We start from the raw sequence: 16,812 nt of genomic DNA, 5'->3' as shown, positions 1-16,812 counted from the left end.
ACCTTGTTTTTTAGGTGATTTAGATATACCCCTACAGATTTTGGTAAATATTTGAGATACCCTTCCTTTGTTTTCAAAATGATCTCACGCTCCTTGATTACAGTCTTCTACGAGAGATCAAAAGAAAATGACTTCAACAACAACTTCGTTGATTTATTTGGTAAAGTAATTTTTAGTATTTAATTATTTATTATTAATTTATAAGACAGAATCAAATGAAATGGAGAACAAGTGGTGATCTTATAGCCAAAAATCGACTGTTTTGTTGAAGATGAGGCTATTTTGATTATTTTCCATTCGTCTGTCAAACAAGACCATAGTCAAGGGAGGAATGTTATCATATTGAAAAGAAAGAGGGTATCTCAAACGTTCACTTAAATGCGGAGGGGCATGATTAAATTCCCTGGTTTTAAACAACGATGTCCGTGGCCGTTTTACAGCTACACAGAATACCGAAAATATCTCTGCATTATAGAGAAAATATTCGCTGCTTCACAAACCAGCAAAGTTTGATCCTCCACGCCCAGGAAAACGATTCCTAGTATTTTTATTTACAATAGACCAATCCTTATGAAATTAATCGCTTATCTAGATATAGATTGGTGTGTTAATAAAAGTTCACTTTCAATGGATCTGAACCCGATTGAGTCAGGGTGGCTCAAGTAAAACCACGTAAAAAAGAATTAAATCTGATCTACATCTAATTCAATACAGGTTGGATCTCTAAAAAAATGCATCATTTGGATCTAAACCCAATCAAAGAACAATTGGATCAAATTCTAGTTACCTAGGAATATTTAGGCTTTGAGGGTGGACCCTCTTTCTCGTGTACAAATGATCATAATTTGAACAAGTCATGTTTTGCTGGGAAGGATCGAACCATGACAATGAATATACAGAGCTATCATTTTCTTGGTTAGATTTTCAAACCTTTTGACAATTACAGTTTAAACAATGTCGACCATCGGGAATTGATAGATTTGCCTAGGATCAAGTAACCTCATCATTGGGCAAAAAAAAGATCTTTTTGTTGAATAGCATACCAATAGTTTGTACTCATCATAACCTCAAGGAATTGGCCCAGTGACAAGCCGAGCCTTGATACGTTCCTCAATAAGAGTAGGTCAAGTCTTTGAAACCGCATGAAATAATGAATTCTTTAAGGCCACCCTCTAGGTTCGTTTGACTCTCGACTCGATAAATTGCACGTAAGACTTTTCGAGGGGGCGATGCGTGTGACAGTGGGATTAGTCTCACCCGAAGGGTGCGGATACTCACGATAAGTAACAAAAAAAAAAAAAAAAAAGTTTGTACTCACCACTATTCTACGCATCCCTAACTTGAATGGTGATGGCAAAAGAGTTTGCTTCCCAATAGCCTTCTAAGATACTTCAATAAGAAAGTTTCGTCCATCTCCATTTTGCCATGACAGCCTCTTGATGCACTTGATGAAGCGATCTTTCTATTGTTGGCATGGATGCCTCATTTTCGTAAGACACACCATTTATGACATTTGGAACTAAAGCTCAACTCAAAGAGATGCCCAACTCCTATAGAAATAGAGTTGAGATCCACTACGATGTCCCTTTCCTTACATAGGAAGGTGTCTATGTGGCATGTTTGGATTGGAGAACATACTCATTGGGCTGTGTGCACGGCTTAATTAAGAGTCCAAGGTGATTTAAACTCCAACTGAAGCATGCCATGTAGGCACCTTTACTATTTTATAGGAACGGGATGCCATATTAGATCATGAGTCATAGAAATAGGGTTCGGTCTCTTGGACCTCTTGCAATCGATGTCTTAATCATGTTGTGTTATAAGATTGATCCTTTTCAAATGGGCTCTTTATCAAGCCTCAAATGCTTGACTCACACCATGAGACATAAGTTGTCAAATTTGATCAACCTAACAGGCTTCGTGAAGGCCCAAAGGCGGGGTGCAAAGCCAATGATGTGAATTGCTCATTTCTTTTAGTTAGAAATCACTAACTATTGATTATAGTGTTTAATAGTATATTTGTGGGTCAAATTTTTTGGTTAGTTAAGTTATTCAATAATATTTTGATAGGGTCAAGATTCCTTGACTCTTAAGAATGACTCATGAAAAAATTCAATAATATTTTGATAGGGTCAAGATCCCTTGACTCCTAATAATGACTCATGAAAAAACACATGATCCCAATCCTTTAAATGCAAAATCCAATGATTGAGATTTATCATCGGGATAAGTATCTCCGAGATTTATATTTTCAAGATACTCATAAATCTCAACCATTAGATTTTGTGTTTAAAGAGTTGAGATCGTGTGTTTTTTTCATGAGTCATTCTTAGGAGTCAACGGATCCCAACTCATTTATGATAAATAAGATGTTTTTTTTTATTAACAAAGAAGAGTGTTATAGCACCCACTCATAAGAACTAATGAGATACATATATGACTACAAAACTTAGGGGCTTTAGAATTATACTATGATATCATGGAAAATGGGGTCATAACAAAAAAATGAGACAATTAAACTGATTTTATGCTATGGATGTTAGTAACAAAGCAATTTTTTTTTTCCTTAAACAAATGAGGCACTAGTTTAGAGAAAATATGTAATAGAATATTTAAAGAGAGAATATAATAAGAAGGAAATGAGTCCCTGCTTTCTTATTATTCTTAGCGGTTAAAATAGGTCGGATTCGGGTTGGATCTGAGTATATCCATATGGATCAATTGAAAGAAACCCCTTGTTCTTAGACGGGAGTAGAAAGCTCGAAAGTTAGTCTCCGCCTCTGTATCTAGACAGCTAGCCTTTTCTCATCTCGGTGAGCCTTGCCCCTTAGAGATGAGAGAGGAGGTCATGATAATAGTTGATGAGTGAGGATGTGCAAGAGAAGGAGCTAGTGATTAATTCTTTAGTCTCCCCCAGACAATTGAGCTTTTGATGACCTAAAGTAGGCAATGATTGATAACCTTGTATTGCAGTTGCTAGATCACACTAAACCATTTGAAGTACACACGGATGTGTCAAACTATGCCATTGGCGATGTACTAGTACAAGCCATCGCATATGAGAATTGAAAGCCAAATAAGACTGAGAGGCACGGTCCAAGAGAAGGAGATGACAACAATAGTGCATTGCTTGAGAACATGGAGGTGGGTCACGATTCGTGGTCAAGACGGATAACGTGGCAAAGAGTTACTTCAAATCCGAATGACTTGGATCCTACTAGATAAAAACATATTCGAATCATTTTATTTTCATTTAATCCAGACCCGAATCCAAATCCAACCTGTCCAGATTGTTTGATTCAAGTCAAGTCAGGTTTGATAATTTCGGACCGTTCAACATTTTTTCTACTATACTTCTTTGTTAATTGTCGTACTATTATATTGTATCATTATAAACCTTTTATTTTGTAAGGATTGATGTTATATTAAAGTAGTAGAAATGATATTTTGAAAAACTTAGATGTACAATTTGCAAAGCAATATATCATTTGGATATAGGCGGAAATAAAGATGACTTCGTATTCAACCTGAAATGTGACTAAGATCAAGGGACATCAAACCATATTCAACCCATTTTTTTAATTCAGATCTACTCAAAGGGGCCAATCCCACTAAATTCGGAGCTTTAAAAGATGGACTGAACTACAACAAAAAGGATAGGCTTCGTCCTTCAAAAGGCCTTATAGACTTTTCCATATGGATCAGCTTGGTCCGCCTTGCAATGGTTTGGGCTTAGCATGGAATCCATATCATTTTCGACTGGGTTACTCTAGGCCCGTTTATAATCCGGCCCATTAACACCCCTCGTATTATTGGTGTTGAAGAAGGGCAGAGTGTGATACAGAGGCGATAACAGAGAGAGAGAGAGAGAGAGAGAGAGAAGAGAAGAGAAAAGATGAACACAGACATCACAGCGTCCACGCAGCCCGAGTACCCAGTCGTAGATCGAAACCCTCCCTTCACGAAGACAGTTGGCAACTTCAACACACTCGACTACCTTCGTTTCACCACCATTGTTGGCATCTCCGTCACTGTTGGATACCTCTCTGGTTCTCTTATCCTCTCTATCTCTCTTTATTTTTGAGTGATAATTCGATCGATCTAGGTTTTAAAATTTGTTAGATCAATTTTTGCAGGAATAAAGCCTAACATTAGAGGTCCATCGATGGTGACTGGAGGTCTGATCGGGCTCATGGGAGGCTTCATGTACGCGTATCAGAACTCCGCTGGAAGGCTCATGGGGTTCTTCCCTAACGACGAAGAGGTAGCTCGATTCAAGAAGTAGGATTGTTTAATTTCCTTTCTTATCTTTAGGTTTAGATTTGAAGAAACAAACGAAGAACAATTTGAGTTTTTTTCTCACTTCGTTTGACGCTAATGTGATCTTAATAATCAGATTGTTCTGTTGGTTTGTTGGGATTAAAGATTTCATGCTTGCAAGCAATTTATTGTATGAGATGTTGACTTTGTTGCACCGAGTTAGAGATTTCTATATCAGATTTGTTACCAATTCTTGAATTGGGGAACTTAATGCTTAATAGCTACGCGTGGGTTTGTGTTATCTCATATACTCATAAAGATTACTATGATAGTGGATTAGAAGTCAATGTCTAACCATACACTTGTGTTGGGGCTCAGATTTGATTTCCTTGGTTGTAGTGTTTTTCATTCAGAATGATTATATTATATGATAGAAGGACATGTACTGGTATCTCATTAAGAAATCGCTTTCCAAATCCTGTCCTCAGTCAGTTCTTGTGCGCATGCCATTCACAGTTCCAAATTCCCGTTCTTTCACCTGCCATTGTAGAGTAGCTAATCAAGTCTGGTCTCATTTCTTGTCTTTGCTGGATATCTCTCGGTGTGCTCCTCGGTCAGTTCTTGTCTTACTCAATTGTTGTGGTCCGTAGACTTTGTTGTCAAGGAGAGGATTCTTTGGAATTACGTTCATCCGGCTATCTGTTGAGGTTTAATGTAAGAAGGGAATGGGCACATTTTTTAAAGGAAATGAGCATACTATCTAGTATTGTGGGCTTGTTGTTCTACTAGTGCAAACAGTTTAGAGAGTTCTGGGGGTTTCAGTTTGAGGATTTTCTGTTTAGATGGAAGTTGATCTGTAATGGATGATTTCGTTTGGCTTTTTGTGGTGGTTGCTTTTTTTCTCTGTTTTGTTTTCTTGCATCGTGTTCTCTCTTTTTTGGACTTCTTGTCCCCTTTTCAATAAAATTTTAGTTATCAAAAAAATAAATAAAAAAATACTGTCCTCAGTGAAAGCAAATGAGTGGTGGGTACTTAGTTGGTCAAACTTCTACCTCATTTTTATTGACATTACGCGACCTTCTGTAAATTGTGGCATCGTGCTAAAACCAAATTAGTCTGACTTCTAGTAGCAGGAAGCTTCTACCTAGCATGTCGCTTCCACTATGGAATCCCGCTGTCGTTCAATTTCTAATTTTGGGGACGCTACTGCTTCCGACATAGAGCCACTTCTAAGCGTTTTTTGATAACTAACGGCAAAACTGAACCTATTTGGTTAGAATTCTAGAACCTTGTCCTTCCATGTCTATCTAGGTATTAGATTGTCATGCTTTGGTACTTCCGTAGGTCAATATCATCCTTATTCCAAAGTCTTAAATCTAAAGGAAGGGTTTTATGGAGTTTGATCCTTTTTTTGCTTTGTGTTGGGACATTTGGAAGGACAGGAACAACTGTGTATTTGAAGGAAAAGAACACAATTTAAGAAGGTCACTATTAATATCCTAGGATTCATGCTCTATTGGTCTAAAGAGCTTAAGGAGTACAAGGATTTTTTTCATTTTTGTTTTGTATAGATGGGGACTGTATGGAAGGTCATGAGAGTGAGGGCTGACTTATATTTTCTTTTGATTTTTCCTTTTATTTTCTTTTTTCCTTTTAAAAGTGGGCAGGTTTGCTCAACCTCTTTGTTGTTTCTTTCTTCAAATCTTATTAGTAAAATTTATACCTATAAAATTATTGGAATGAGCGAAGCAGCAATCGCAAGGATATCAACTTGGCTGAATTCATTAAGCTGGCTTTGATGAAATTGAGCACTATTAGTAAAATTAAAATTTAACCAAGTTGAATAATCAATGAGTTTATTAGTAATAAGTTACTACCTTGGTCTAACTAACTTCCCAATCTCTGGTTGAATTTGAGTTTTATACTTTTATGTATGTTTTTATTCCTATTTTTATTTGTATTCATCAAACTTGAAACTTTTTAGGGACATAGAACATTGATATCTCTAATTGATGAGATGTTAATGGCACACTTCTTTATTGCAAGACTTCAGTGACGGAGGATTCTAAGGTGTAAAGGTTGTTGGCTTTGGTTTAAGTATTGATCTTTACAAAATCTCGATGATTGATACTTGAGTGGACTGGAGTAACCGTCATATTCAAGTGTTTTATTAGAAAAATTCTTACCTACCACGTTGTCCTTCTGTTATTTAGGCACAAACTTGCCGCCAAAGGGGATCTAGGACATGGTTGATTAAGATTTGAGAAGTTTTTTTCTTGGTAGACGCATATATTTCTTTTGGAGGTTGAATTATTCTCATATAGAATGCTCTATAGTCTTCTGTTTATTTTTCATATATCCATTGTCTTTGTGGAAAACAAATTGGTGAGTTGCGTTTTTTATAAGTTGACCATTTGTGGGGTGGAAAAGTGGTGTGCTTACCCTACAAAGATGAGGTTGGAGTTAAAAATTTAGAGAAACAAATGTACCTTTTGGTTTGAGAGGAAGCCTCATGGGGCAAAGTCATTCATAAGTTTGAGTAAAGTAAGGGATCAAACCTAAGGATATTTGTTGGGAAAAATATTTTGGGTTGTGGAAGGTATATGCAATGTTCTTGAAAGATTAGGGTTGGTCATTATATGTTGGAGAAGTGATACAGTCAAATTTTTGGATGATGTTAGTGTGTGACAATATTTGTGTTTTGAACCCTTTTCAAGCTTTTTTTACGTTAGCTTGAAAAAGGAGCGCTGTCATGGATTCTAAGGCGAGAGTGAATCAATAAATATTTTTTGTTTTTGTAGTTGGGATATTTGGATTTTGTGGGAGGACGGGAAGCCCAAAGGTAGTGGAGGAGGACTCAAGGAAGGAATTGGATAAGAGAGTTTGGAATGACAGTCTTGATCACTTTCTGCCTGCACCCTTTTAAAATTTTGGTAATACACGACATGGTTTAAATATATTGTTGATATGGCTTAGCATTAGGGGCTACCTTTAGTCCTTTACCATTATTTGACTAGACTCTACGAAACTTCAACAGTACAAAAAAAAAAAATAGTAAAACAATGGTAGGGGTATTAGAGTATAGGGGCATTTATTTCAATGATGGAAAGAAATTTGAGTCGGAATTGTTGGGAAAGCAGGGTAGTAAGTTCTTCCTATGGATATGGAGTGTGGAAAGGGATAGTAAAACATCTTCCATTGTTTTGCAACAGGCTAGCCTTTAGAGTTGGCAAAGGGAACATGGTTCATTTCTGGGAGGATTGATGGTGCAATCTATCTCCTTTAAAAGAACAATTTCCTTAGTTTTTTTGTTGTGTCCTCTAAGAAGAGAAGTATTATCTCAGATGCCAGGATTCAATTAAGGGATGAGATTTCTTGGGATTTCGACTTTATGAGGAAGTTTAATGGCTTGGAGCTTCAAATAGTTGCATCTTGATGCGGGTTGTTTGATTCTAAACTTGTTCTACTTTGGGTAGGGTGGTGGAAGAGGTTAATTAGGTGGTGAGGAAGATCATAGAAAAATTGTTAAAATGTTTTTTTTATAAAAGAAAAAAAAGGGTTCCCAAAAATCCCAATTGGTTATATGTTAAAAGAATAAATGCAAAGTTTTGCAATTATGGTTAGTGGTTTATGTTTATATGGTAAAAGAAATGGTTAAAAGTTGAGATTTGTAGGTTTAAGATTAAGGGTTAATGGAAAGGGGAAAGGATTAAGAGTTGGGGGGAGAGAGGTTTCAAGAATTCAAGAACTAGAAAATCAAGAAATAAGATTAGAAGAGAAAGAATGGATAGAAGAACTTTGGAATCACATAAAAAGTAATGGAGAACTCACACCAAGAAGCCCCATTCAAAGAAACTCATTCTTTATTACATTTAATTATAAATAAGAGTTGTGCTGGAGTGACCCCCAAGATTGTACCTCATATCGCACATCCTGACATGAAAGTGGGTAGGAACCATAGATTCCCTTTGACTTGTATCTCGATGAAAATCGTCTATGGTTGTTCCTACACACTTTCATGTCAGGATGTGCGATATGAGGTACAATCTTGAGGTCACTTAAGCATTATTCTATAAATAAACCCAGGATTGTAATATTCTAATAATAAGGTCCCTGGTTGGAAATAAACAGAAAAACAAAAGCCTAAAAAAACTCCACTCTTCAAGTTTTGATATGTGTCCCGCATTACATATTTCTTTAGTCTCTCTCGTACCCATATTCCTAGGGGAGGAAGACCAAATGATATGGACTACGAATTATACTGGAAAATTCTGTGTTAAATCTTATTGCCAATCTTTCTTGCCACCATATTATATTTTGTATCTTGAAAGTCGGTTTTAGGTCTGAAAGTTCCTTCAAAAGTATCATTTTTCATCTGGACTACATCCTTAAAATTCTAACTATTGTTACGGGAATAATCTTGGTTAACTTTTGTTGCTTATGTAAAGAGAGTGGAGAGTCAATAAATCATATCTTTATTCAATTCAACTACTAAGGAAATTTGGGCTCATTTCTTTTTCAATTTTCATGTGTCATATTTTTTTTTCCAAATTCCATTTTGTCTCTTTCATTGAAAATATAATCTTAAAGGTCTAAGAAAAAGATGCCGTGGTCTATTACCCCCTTTTGATGTTTGTTTGGGAATCTTGAAAGAAATAAACAAGAGAATGGTTCTTGGGAATGTAAGCAATCCTTGCAAGATATAATATAATGATCAATATCAGTGCTCCTGGAATTTAGGGATGTGTTCTTTGTTGATTTTTTTAGATGGGATGCAGTTTCTTAATTTAGTATTCATGGACGTTTTTGTTTTATGTAGGTAGATCTATCGACCTCCTTTTCTCTTTCTCCTTTTCTGTCAATAAATTTCTTTATGTATCAAAAAGGGGAAGAAAAAAAAAAATTCATCTTAAACTATGTAGGCATTCAATAGAAAGCAAGCCATGCACTCAGAAACCAAATCACTAGCAAGATGTAGGCAGAAACAGAAGGGAAATTCTCATTGGAGAGGAGCACCACCTAGAGTTTATATGAGAGCACTTGTGCGCAGATGTAGTGGGAGTTACAACGCCATGTATTGTCATGGTCTCCATGCATTATTAATTAAATAGATTTAAAAAAAAAACACTACTTTTACCCTTCCCCCAATTGCCCCAACCCACACACACAAAAGAAGTCTGTTGTTTTCTGCAGATTTGATTTTATAGCTTCTTTGCTACTGACTTCGCAATTGGCATAATAATCACTCACTTGCACCATCTACTATTATCTATTTCAGATTACATGGCCTTCGGAGGCCCTAAAGAGAACCAAACATTTTTTCAATGTATGGGTTAGAATCGATGAGATCATCCTCACATAAAATCAGCTTATTCTGAAACTGTGTACCGTTATTTTAAAAAATGTTTGGCTCTCTTTAAGTCCTCCAACTGCTTCAAATCTTGAAGGAGCCCTTTTCGTTAAAAGGCATGTGGCATTTTGAATTTATTTCATGTCCTTATATTTTTGTCAAAATTTTGAAATACCCTTTAAAAAAATGCCACGTGGAATTTAATGGATAGTGTTCCTTCAATATTTTGAAGTGGGCTGCCCGCTTCCAAAGTTTTTTCCTCTCTGGATTTCCTTCTATCCGCATGATACATCGAATGCAGTACTCGTTTTTTGTCACTGTTGGTATAAAAGTGCTTCCCCATAAATAAATAAATAAATAAATTTGATCGAGTTTTCAGTTACTTTTGACAAAAGAAAAGTGAAAACGTCAAAATATAAGAAAATAAAAGAAAAATCGTTTGGTAGATACTCTTCTTTTCTTTGTATAAAACTTGTTGTCGCGTCCCGGCAAACATTGAAATGATAAAATTCCTGAATTGCTTGTAACACGTTATTCAAAATAAAGGTTCCAAGCCATTTTTCTACTCTAATAGGTTTCCCACTTTTCATTATTTTAAAACACTATTCAAACACATTAAAACATTAAAAAAATAAATAATAAATAATAAAAAGTGTGTTATTATTGGGACTCTAATTTTTAACTTATTATACTCCAATTAAGGGGAAAAAAAAAAAAGAATTCCTATTGGGATCCTAATTTTAACTTATAGCACCCCATTTTCTTGCATTATTTATCACACCCAATTAACAATTAACAAACTCTCTAAACATTACAAAGGTTTGTCTCAAATTATAATCTCAATATTACAAAACATTATAACACTTATTCAAACAAATTTAATAGTTGTTTACAATTATGATTAAGCTCATTTAAAATTTTAAACAAAAAAAAATCTAATAATTATTGAAGTAGTTTTAATGTGATATAATGCTTTGTGGTTCACAAATCAAACATTATTTGTGACAAATTCCAATCGAGCTTGATTTGTTTTTTTTTTTTCTTTTGTATAAGTGAATAAATATGAGTTTAAGGGAGTTTGAACCTAGGATGTAAGAACAACTTTCTATTACATCTTATCACTTAACTAAGTGACACTTATCAATTAATTAATTTGATTTAATTTTTAAATATTAAAAAAAAAAGTTGTAAGGGACAAAAGTGACATTTAAATCATGTTACATGAAAAGAGGAGGTTAAAATTGACATTTATATAATAAAAAAATGGGACACAAGAGGGTTTATTGAAAAAAGTGAATAGTGATAAGAGTGCTGATGATATGACAAACTTGACGCATGCTGACATGGAAGCACATAACTTATTTAAAAAGAAAAAGTTTCTCTCTTTTGCCCGTTCTCTACCCACATATTTATTTTTTTAGATTTCAAATCTTAAAAAGGATGTTGGGCCCACATTGATTATCACATTGACAATCCAACAACATAGACATCTAGATTTCATGAAAATATTCATATTCAAAACAAACAAAATAAAAACAATTGTTTTTCGAGCTTGATCCATGGTGTTTAAAACGGATGGCTACCGAGCACCCATATTTAAAAATAAAATTCAACAATAAAAAATAATTTTTTATTTTTATTTTTTAAAGTTTATATAATTTTATCCTCTACAACCCCATTTCATCGGATCATGATTTTGAATGTCACCCGGTGATCAAATCTAAAAGTATCTTTTTTTCACTATTGATAGGAGAGAGAAACTCTTCTTTTCTCTTTTCTATTTTTTTAATAAGTTATATGCTTCCACATTAGTGTGCATCAAGTCCATCCATCAAAAATACGTCAAATTATCAATACTAGTGATAAAGATGGAAATTGAAATCTTCTCTCTCATCTTCAAATATGAAGCAATGAATAGATTTAAAAGTGTTTTCTTTAAACTAAAGAACAATTAGAGTTTGGTTAAGTTGCCCAAACCTTTATATTTGGAGTTTTAAAAGACGGTTGGAGTTATTCTAAAAGGTTTTACTTTTTTTTTTGTCTTTTATGAAACAATGAATAGTGATTTAAATGTGTTTTTTATTCGATTAATGTCAGATTTATCCTAATATTTGAATGGAAGTGGAAGTAAAAGTTAAAGTAAAAAGTGAAAATAAGAGTTAAGTGATTTGTTTGTAAGTTGTGGTGTAAAATTTTAGTCTCATATCGAATAGAAACACTTAAATAGTGTAACTTTTATATAGAAATTCTCACATAGTGTAGTAAGTGCGAGAAAGATATTGATCAAGCCCATGTGCTCATGAGGGCCCATAGATTCTAAAAGGAATTTGGACCTATGGGTCCGAAAAACCTTAGTACGTGTGTACATACGGACATTCAAAAATTATTAGCACATCATAGGGTGAAATCTGGCTATTGTGTCCAATACAAACTTCTCACATTTAAATATTAAGATACTATTTTACGGTATTTATAATTTATTTTGTTATTTTATTTAACATCATTTTATGTTTATTTTCTCCAATCTTACAATTGTCAGAAGTAACAATTTTCATAACATTTTCTTTAATAGTCATGATTTTCTTACTCGATTTTTTTCACTTGGTCTATACTTAGTTGACGTGGTAAGGGCACAGACCATTGATCATTTTCTTTAAGATACACAAGGACGAAATCTATGGTTTAGTGCGTTTGCCACGTCATCTGAGAACAAAAAATCATTAGCTTTTTTTAAAATAAAGGATGGTTGCGTTTGATTTGATTGTCCAAACTTTTATATTTAGAGTTTTAAAGGATGGTTGGAATTGTTCTGAAAGCTTTACTTCTTTCTGTTCTTTTATGTAAGAGGGCAACTCCCATTTGTGATCCGTAGTTTTTAATTTTATGCCAAACATTAACATTTTTATTATGTGTTTGTTTGAAATTTTGAAAAATGATAACGAGATACCAAAATGTAGACTACTTTCTAATTTACTTGTTCAAATTTTCTATCAGATTATACTCAACTCTTCCCTAAGATCATCTGGAAAGTTCAAATCTTCTCCTTAATTCTGATTTAAAATTCGAATTGTAGCTTTAATTCCCAACATGAAGAATCAAAATATCTTTATGGTTTGTCATTTTGTGGGTTTCACCATTTTTATGAAGTCAAACCCAACTGATTTATCTTTCTGACCCCCCCTCTATCAGGATTTATTGAAATAAATTTGCCAATTTCAATGGATCAAAGTTCACAGATTCTTCTTGACTTGTAGAGATAGAAATAAACATTTGGAACCTTAACACCATTATTATAGTGCTTGTAATCTGTATCATTTTTTTTTTTTAAAGATTGAATATTAAAAGTCTTCCCCAAGATTTTGAGTTAAAGTCCACAAATTTTAAAATACTTTTGTAATCGCAGTTTTTCATGACTTAAAGGGAAGGTTTGGGAAACCACAATTTTATTAATTTTTTTTTCACAACATGTGTGAAAAATAATTATTAAAAATAAAATTAGAATATAATATTGAAGACTTTAGCTACATAATTTGTAAATAATATTGGATAACCTATGCAATCTGCAATAGATGATTAATTAACACGACATCGATAGTGTTTCAATTGTTTATATTTTACCTACAAGAGTATATTAGGAAAGAGAAGGAATATATAATCAATAAAAAAAATTCTCCAAATCAATAGAGACAAGATCATGGGAAAATGATTTTGGATGAAACTCTATAAGTATTAGAAGAAATGAGGAAAGCCAACAAGTCAACTATTCTGTTGGTTTCTGTCAATATATGATTAATCCAAAAAAAAAAAAAAAATTAAACAAACATTTCTTCTGCTTGATTTCTCTGACCATACTTATTAGCCGTCATAGGGATTCCCCTATCCCAAAATATGCATTGATAGGTTGCCATCACCTAGTTATTGGTCTCATTAAAAACAGGTTTAGGGGTCAAAGAATTATAAACAATTGATTGCTAAATCAACGACTTTTGAATAGGGGTGTCAATGGGTACTCATTTACCTGGGTACCCACGGAACCAATTTATTTCGTCATCTATTTTTTTTTTTACATCATATATGATTTAATGTTTTCCTATATTTTAAAATTAGCATATATCATATGAAGTTCTTCAACTTTTCATGTAATAAGTATTGGAGTTTAAAATGAGTCATCTCTTCTTATGGTTTAGTAGTTGCAAAGAAGTTGAATTTTAATTTTTGAGAAGAAGTCATTAAATCATATATTTAGTGGAACAAATTATAATTAGAATAATGACAAAATTGACTCTCCTTCTACTCTCCTGACGTGGCATGTGCATAGAATCATAAATTTTTTTCCTCAAGATACACAATTTCACATGCCCATAAATGTGTAATTGTGTATCTCGAGAAAAATCTATGGTTCTATGCACATGCCACTTCAGGAGAGTAGAGAGGGAGTCAGAAAATCATGACTCTTATAATTAAGTTGATACTTTGTAGATAATAAGTTCAGTTTTAGAAAGAAAATAAAATTATAACGATTTTGAAACATTTTTTCCCCATTCGATTCTTGAGAATCAAACCGATGGGTACCCATGATTTTTGGCTGTTTCCATTCCACTTATTTTGAATTAGAATTGGAATCAAACCAAACAAAATATAATGGTTTTGGTTGTAATTTTTTTAGGAACCGACCTATTGACAGCCCTAATTTGAAAATGGCTTGGAGTTCTTAGTATAAGATTGATTTTGCTTCCTCGACACCAATCACAAAATAAAATCTTCCACAAGAATTTTGAAAATTTGTAAAGACTTTAATTGCTTCCAGGTAGACAAAATGATCTCTTAAGATGATCTCATTAATTCTCCTCCATTGACATAAAAAGTAATCTTTTAAATTGTAGCTTCGCGTAATAAACTTGTGTTATGGGATATTTAATTTGTAGGTTTTAGTTCACCTAATACCATAACAGAGATGATTTGCCCACATTAACCCTAAATCTTAGGTAGATAAAAAATAATATAGTAAATATTAATAATAAATTAATATTAACAACATAGAACACATATATCCAATATTTGACTAGATAATGAAGATGATTCTTTTGTCTTTTAGTTTATTTTTCTCTTACTTTGACTGCAATGGTATAGGATATGTTGGTGGGGTATCACATAACCATAGTCCACAAATTGAAGATAAGAACTTCAAATTCAAAGCATTTTTCTATACCAAGTTGCCTTTGAAAATTTGATTGTACTGTTCTTCTGTACGAAAGCAATCGTTGCACGTTCGATCCTCGAAAATCAACATTGGGCCCACGTTCCCTTCTCAACCCCCCTTCCCAAAAAAAAAAAAAATAAATAAAATTATTACAAAAACTCTGTTGGATTTCTGACTACTCCAAAGGAGCCTTGTTAGCTCACTTCATCAAGTTCGTTATTGAGCAAATCCTGGAGTGATGATCCACGTCATAAAATTCAAATTTGTGGCATAAAAACGTGATCTAATGTCACAAGGTTATAAAGGATAAAATTCTAAGGATTTTTTAAAAAAATGTTAATTTTCACTGTTTAATTTTAATTTTAAATTTGAGAGTTCGATAACCATCTATATTCAACACCTACGATCAAGTTTAAAATGAGTTTTTTTTTTCTTTGAATTTTTTGTTTTGAATCTGAGTTTTTCCATGAAACTTAGAAAGTTGTGTTGTTGGATTGCTAATTTTATTATCCATGTGGGCCCAATGACCCTAGTAAAATTTTAAATTTTATCAAGTTAGTCATGGTAGCGTGATTCATAAAATAAGGTTCGTTAAAGTAACGAACTTGATAAAGTAAGAAAGTTTTTGTAATAAAATTGCAAAACAGATAGGTCTTCCCCGTAAATCTCTCAAAAAAGAGAGGATAATTGTCACATAACCCTGAATTTTGATAAATATTTAAGACGTCTCCCTGTCTTGTCAAACTGAGGACATACCCCTTGACCACAGATTTATGTTAAAAGGAAAATTTAGAGGTTTTGGGATTAAGAAAAGTGGGTTTCCACTAGACGTTGAAAACGAGGACAGCTAAGTGATTTTCTATTACTATTTGAGAAGACTTTGGTGCAAAAAGATGTGTAAATTGGTCTAAAATGCAAGGATATCTAAAATATGAGAGCTGATATTGACATCCCAACTTTTATTTATTACACCCCAATTAAAAAAATTAAAACACACATTTCAAACATTAAAAAGGTTTGGCTCAAATTATTATCTCAACATTACAATAATTGTTCAAACAATTTCAGTAATTATTTACGATTATGATTAGGTTCATATAATCTTAAACAAAAAAAAAAAAAAACAAAAAAAACAAAAACAAAAACAAAAAAATCTATAAAAAAAAAAAAAGAAGACAAAGAACTTGTATTGGCACCCCAACTTTTATTTTTAATTGGGTGTGTAATGAGTAAAAGTTGAGGTGTCAATAGTAACTCTCAAAAATGTTCACCAAAACCTAGAAGGCATGTCAAAAAAATTACCCTACAAAAGTTTGTGGGATCCATTTTGGGGAAACACATTTATTTGAGAAGAGATCCTGACAAAAGTTTAGATGGATGGTATTTTAATGAGCCAGTCCCCCCACAAAAGGTTTACATGGTCGGTGAAACTGTGGGGATGTCTAAAAGTCAAGCATCATTATGGTTTAGTTTGTCATTTGGTGCCATAGAAATTTGAGATATTGGACTTTGGTACACACCTTGCGCGTCTTGTGCATGACAATTGTACTCTACATGAACATTACCTCCAAATTTAAGAAATTTGGTGCTTGTAAGTTAGAAAGGGGCTTTGGATTGCTTTTGTGCTAGTAATTGTTTTGCATTCTAATTCTATTTTTAGGATTACAGATAAAGAAATTGTGTAATATATTTTTTTTAAATTAATTTTATTTTAGTAGGGGTTTTTTTTTTAGGGGAGGTAGACACATTTTAGTAATTTTCGATTTTATAATAAAGATTTTTAGGATTGTAAAAATTTTAAAAAAGAAAATATTGATTGTTTTTGCTCTGATTCATGGACGTAAGCACAGTGTCGAATCATGCAAATCCTTATTTTTCATGTGTGATTTTTGTTTGTCGTTTTCTTTACTACTTTATTATTTACTATGGACAAGACTAATGGTACATGAATATAAATTTTTTGCCTAGACATGTCAATGTTCATTTGATCATGGTCATATCG

The 16,812-nt window shown here is 33.2% G+C and overlaps 1 protein-coding gene across 1 annotated transcript; it reads left to right on the top strand.

Moving 5' to 3' along the window:
• The first annotated feature begins 3,835 nt into the window (after positions 1 to 3,835).
• On the top strand, positions 3,836 to 4,537 carry LOC147411694 (NADH-ubiquinone oxidoreductase). The gene is made up of 2 exons (XM_086451232.1): positions 3,836 to 4,049; positions 4,137 to 4,537. Exons 1-2 carry the CDS (start codon positions 3,896 to 3,898, stop codon positions 4,283 to 4,285), a joined length of 303 nt encoding a protein of 100 aa, XP_086307358.1. The 5' UTR covers positions 3,836 to 3,895; the 3' UTR covers positions 4,286 to 4,537.
• The last annotated feature ends 12,275 nt before the right edge of the window (positions 4,538 to 16,812 follow it).

The sequence above is a fragment of the Akebia trifoliata genome, chromosome 1 (genome assembly GCF_017979445.1).
Source record: "Akebia trifoliata isolate Shusen 1 chromosome 1, ASM1797944v1, whole genome shotgun sequence".
In the NCBI taxonomy this organism is placed as follows: domain Eukaryota; kingdom Viridiplantae; phylum Streptophyta; class Magnoliopsida; order Ranunculales; family Lardizabalaceae; genus Akebia; species Akebia trifoliata.
The sequence above is the reverse complement of the archived record's forward strand: the minus strand, read 5'-3'. Positions and strand labels throughout refer to the sequence as shown.

What these genes read in the sequence shown, in the direction of transcription:
- LOC147411694 (XM_086451232.1), top strand. Translation starts at nt 3,896, where the DNA reads ATGAACACAGACATCACAGCGTCCACGCAGCCCGAGTACCCAGTCGTA. An exon ending in CACTGTTGGATACCTCTCTG is followed by an intron (nt 4,050 to 4,136) that starts GTTCTCTTATCC and finishes CAATTTTTGCAG; the next exon opens with GAATAAAGCCTAACATTAGA.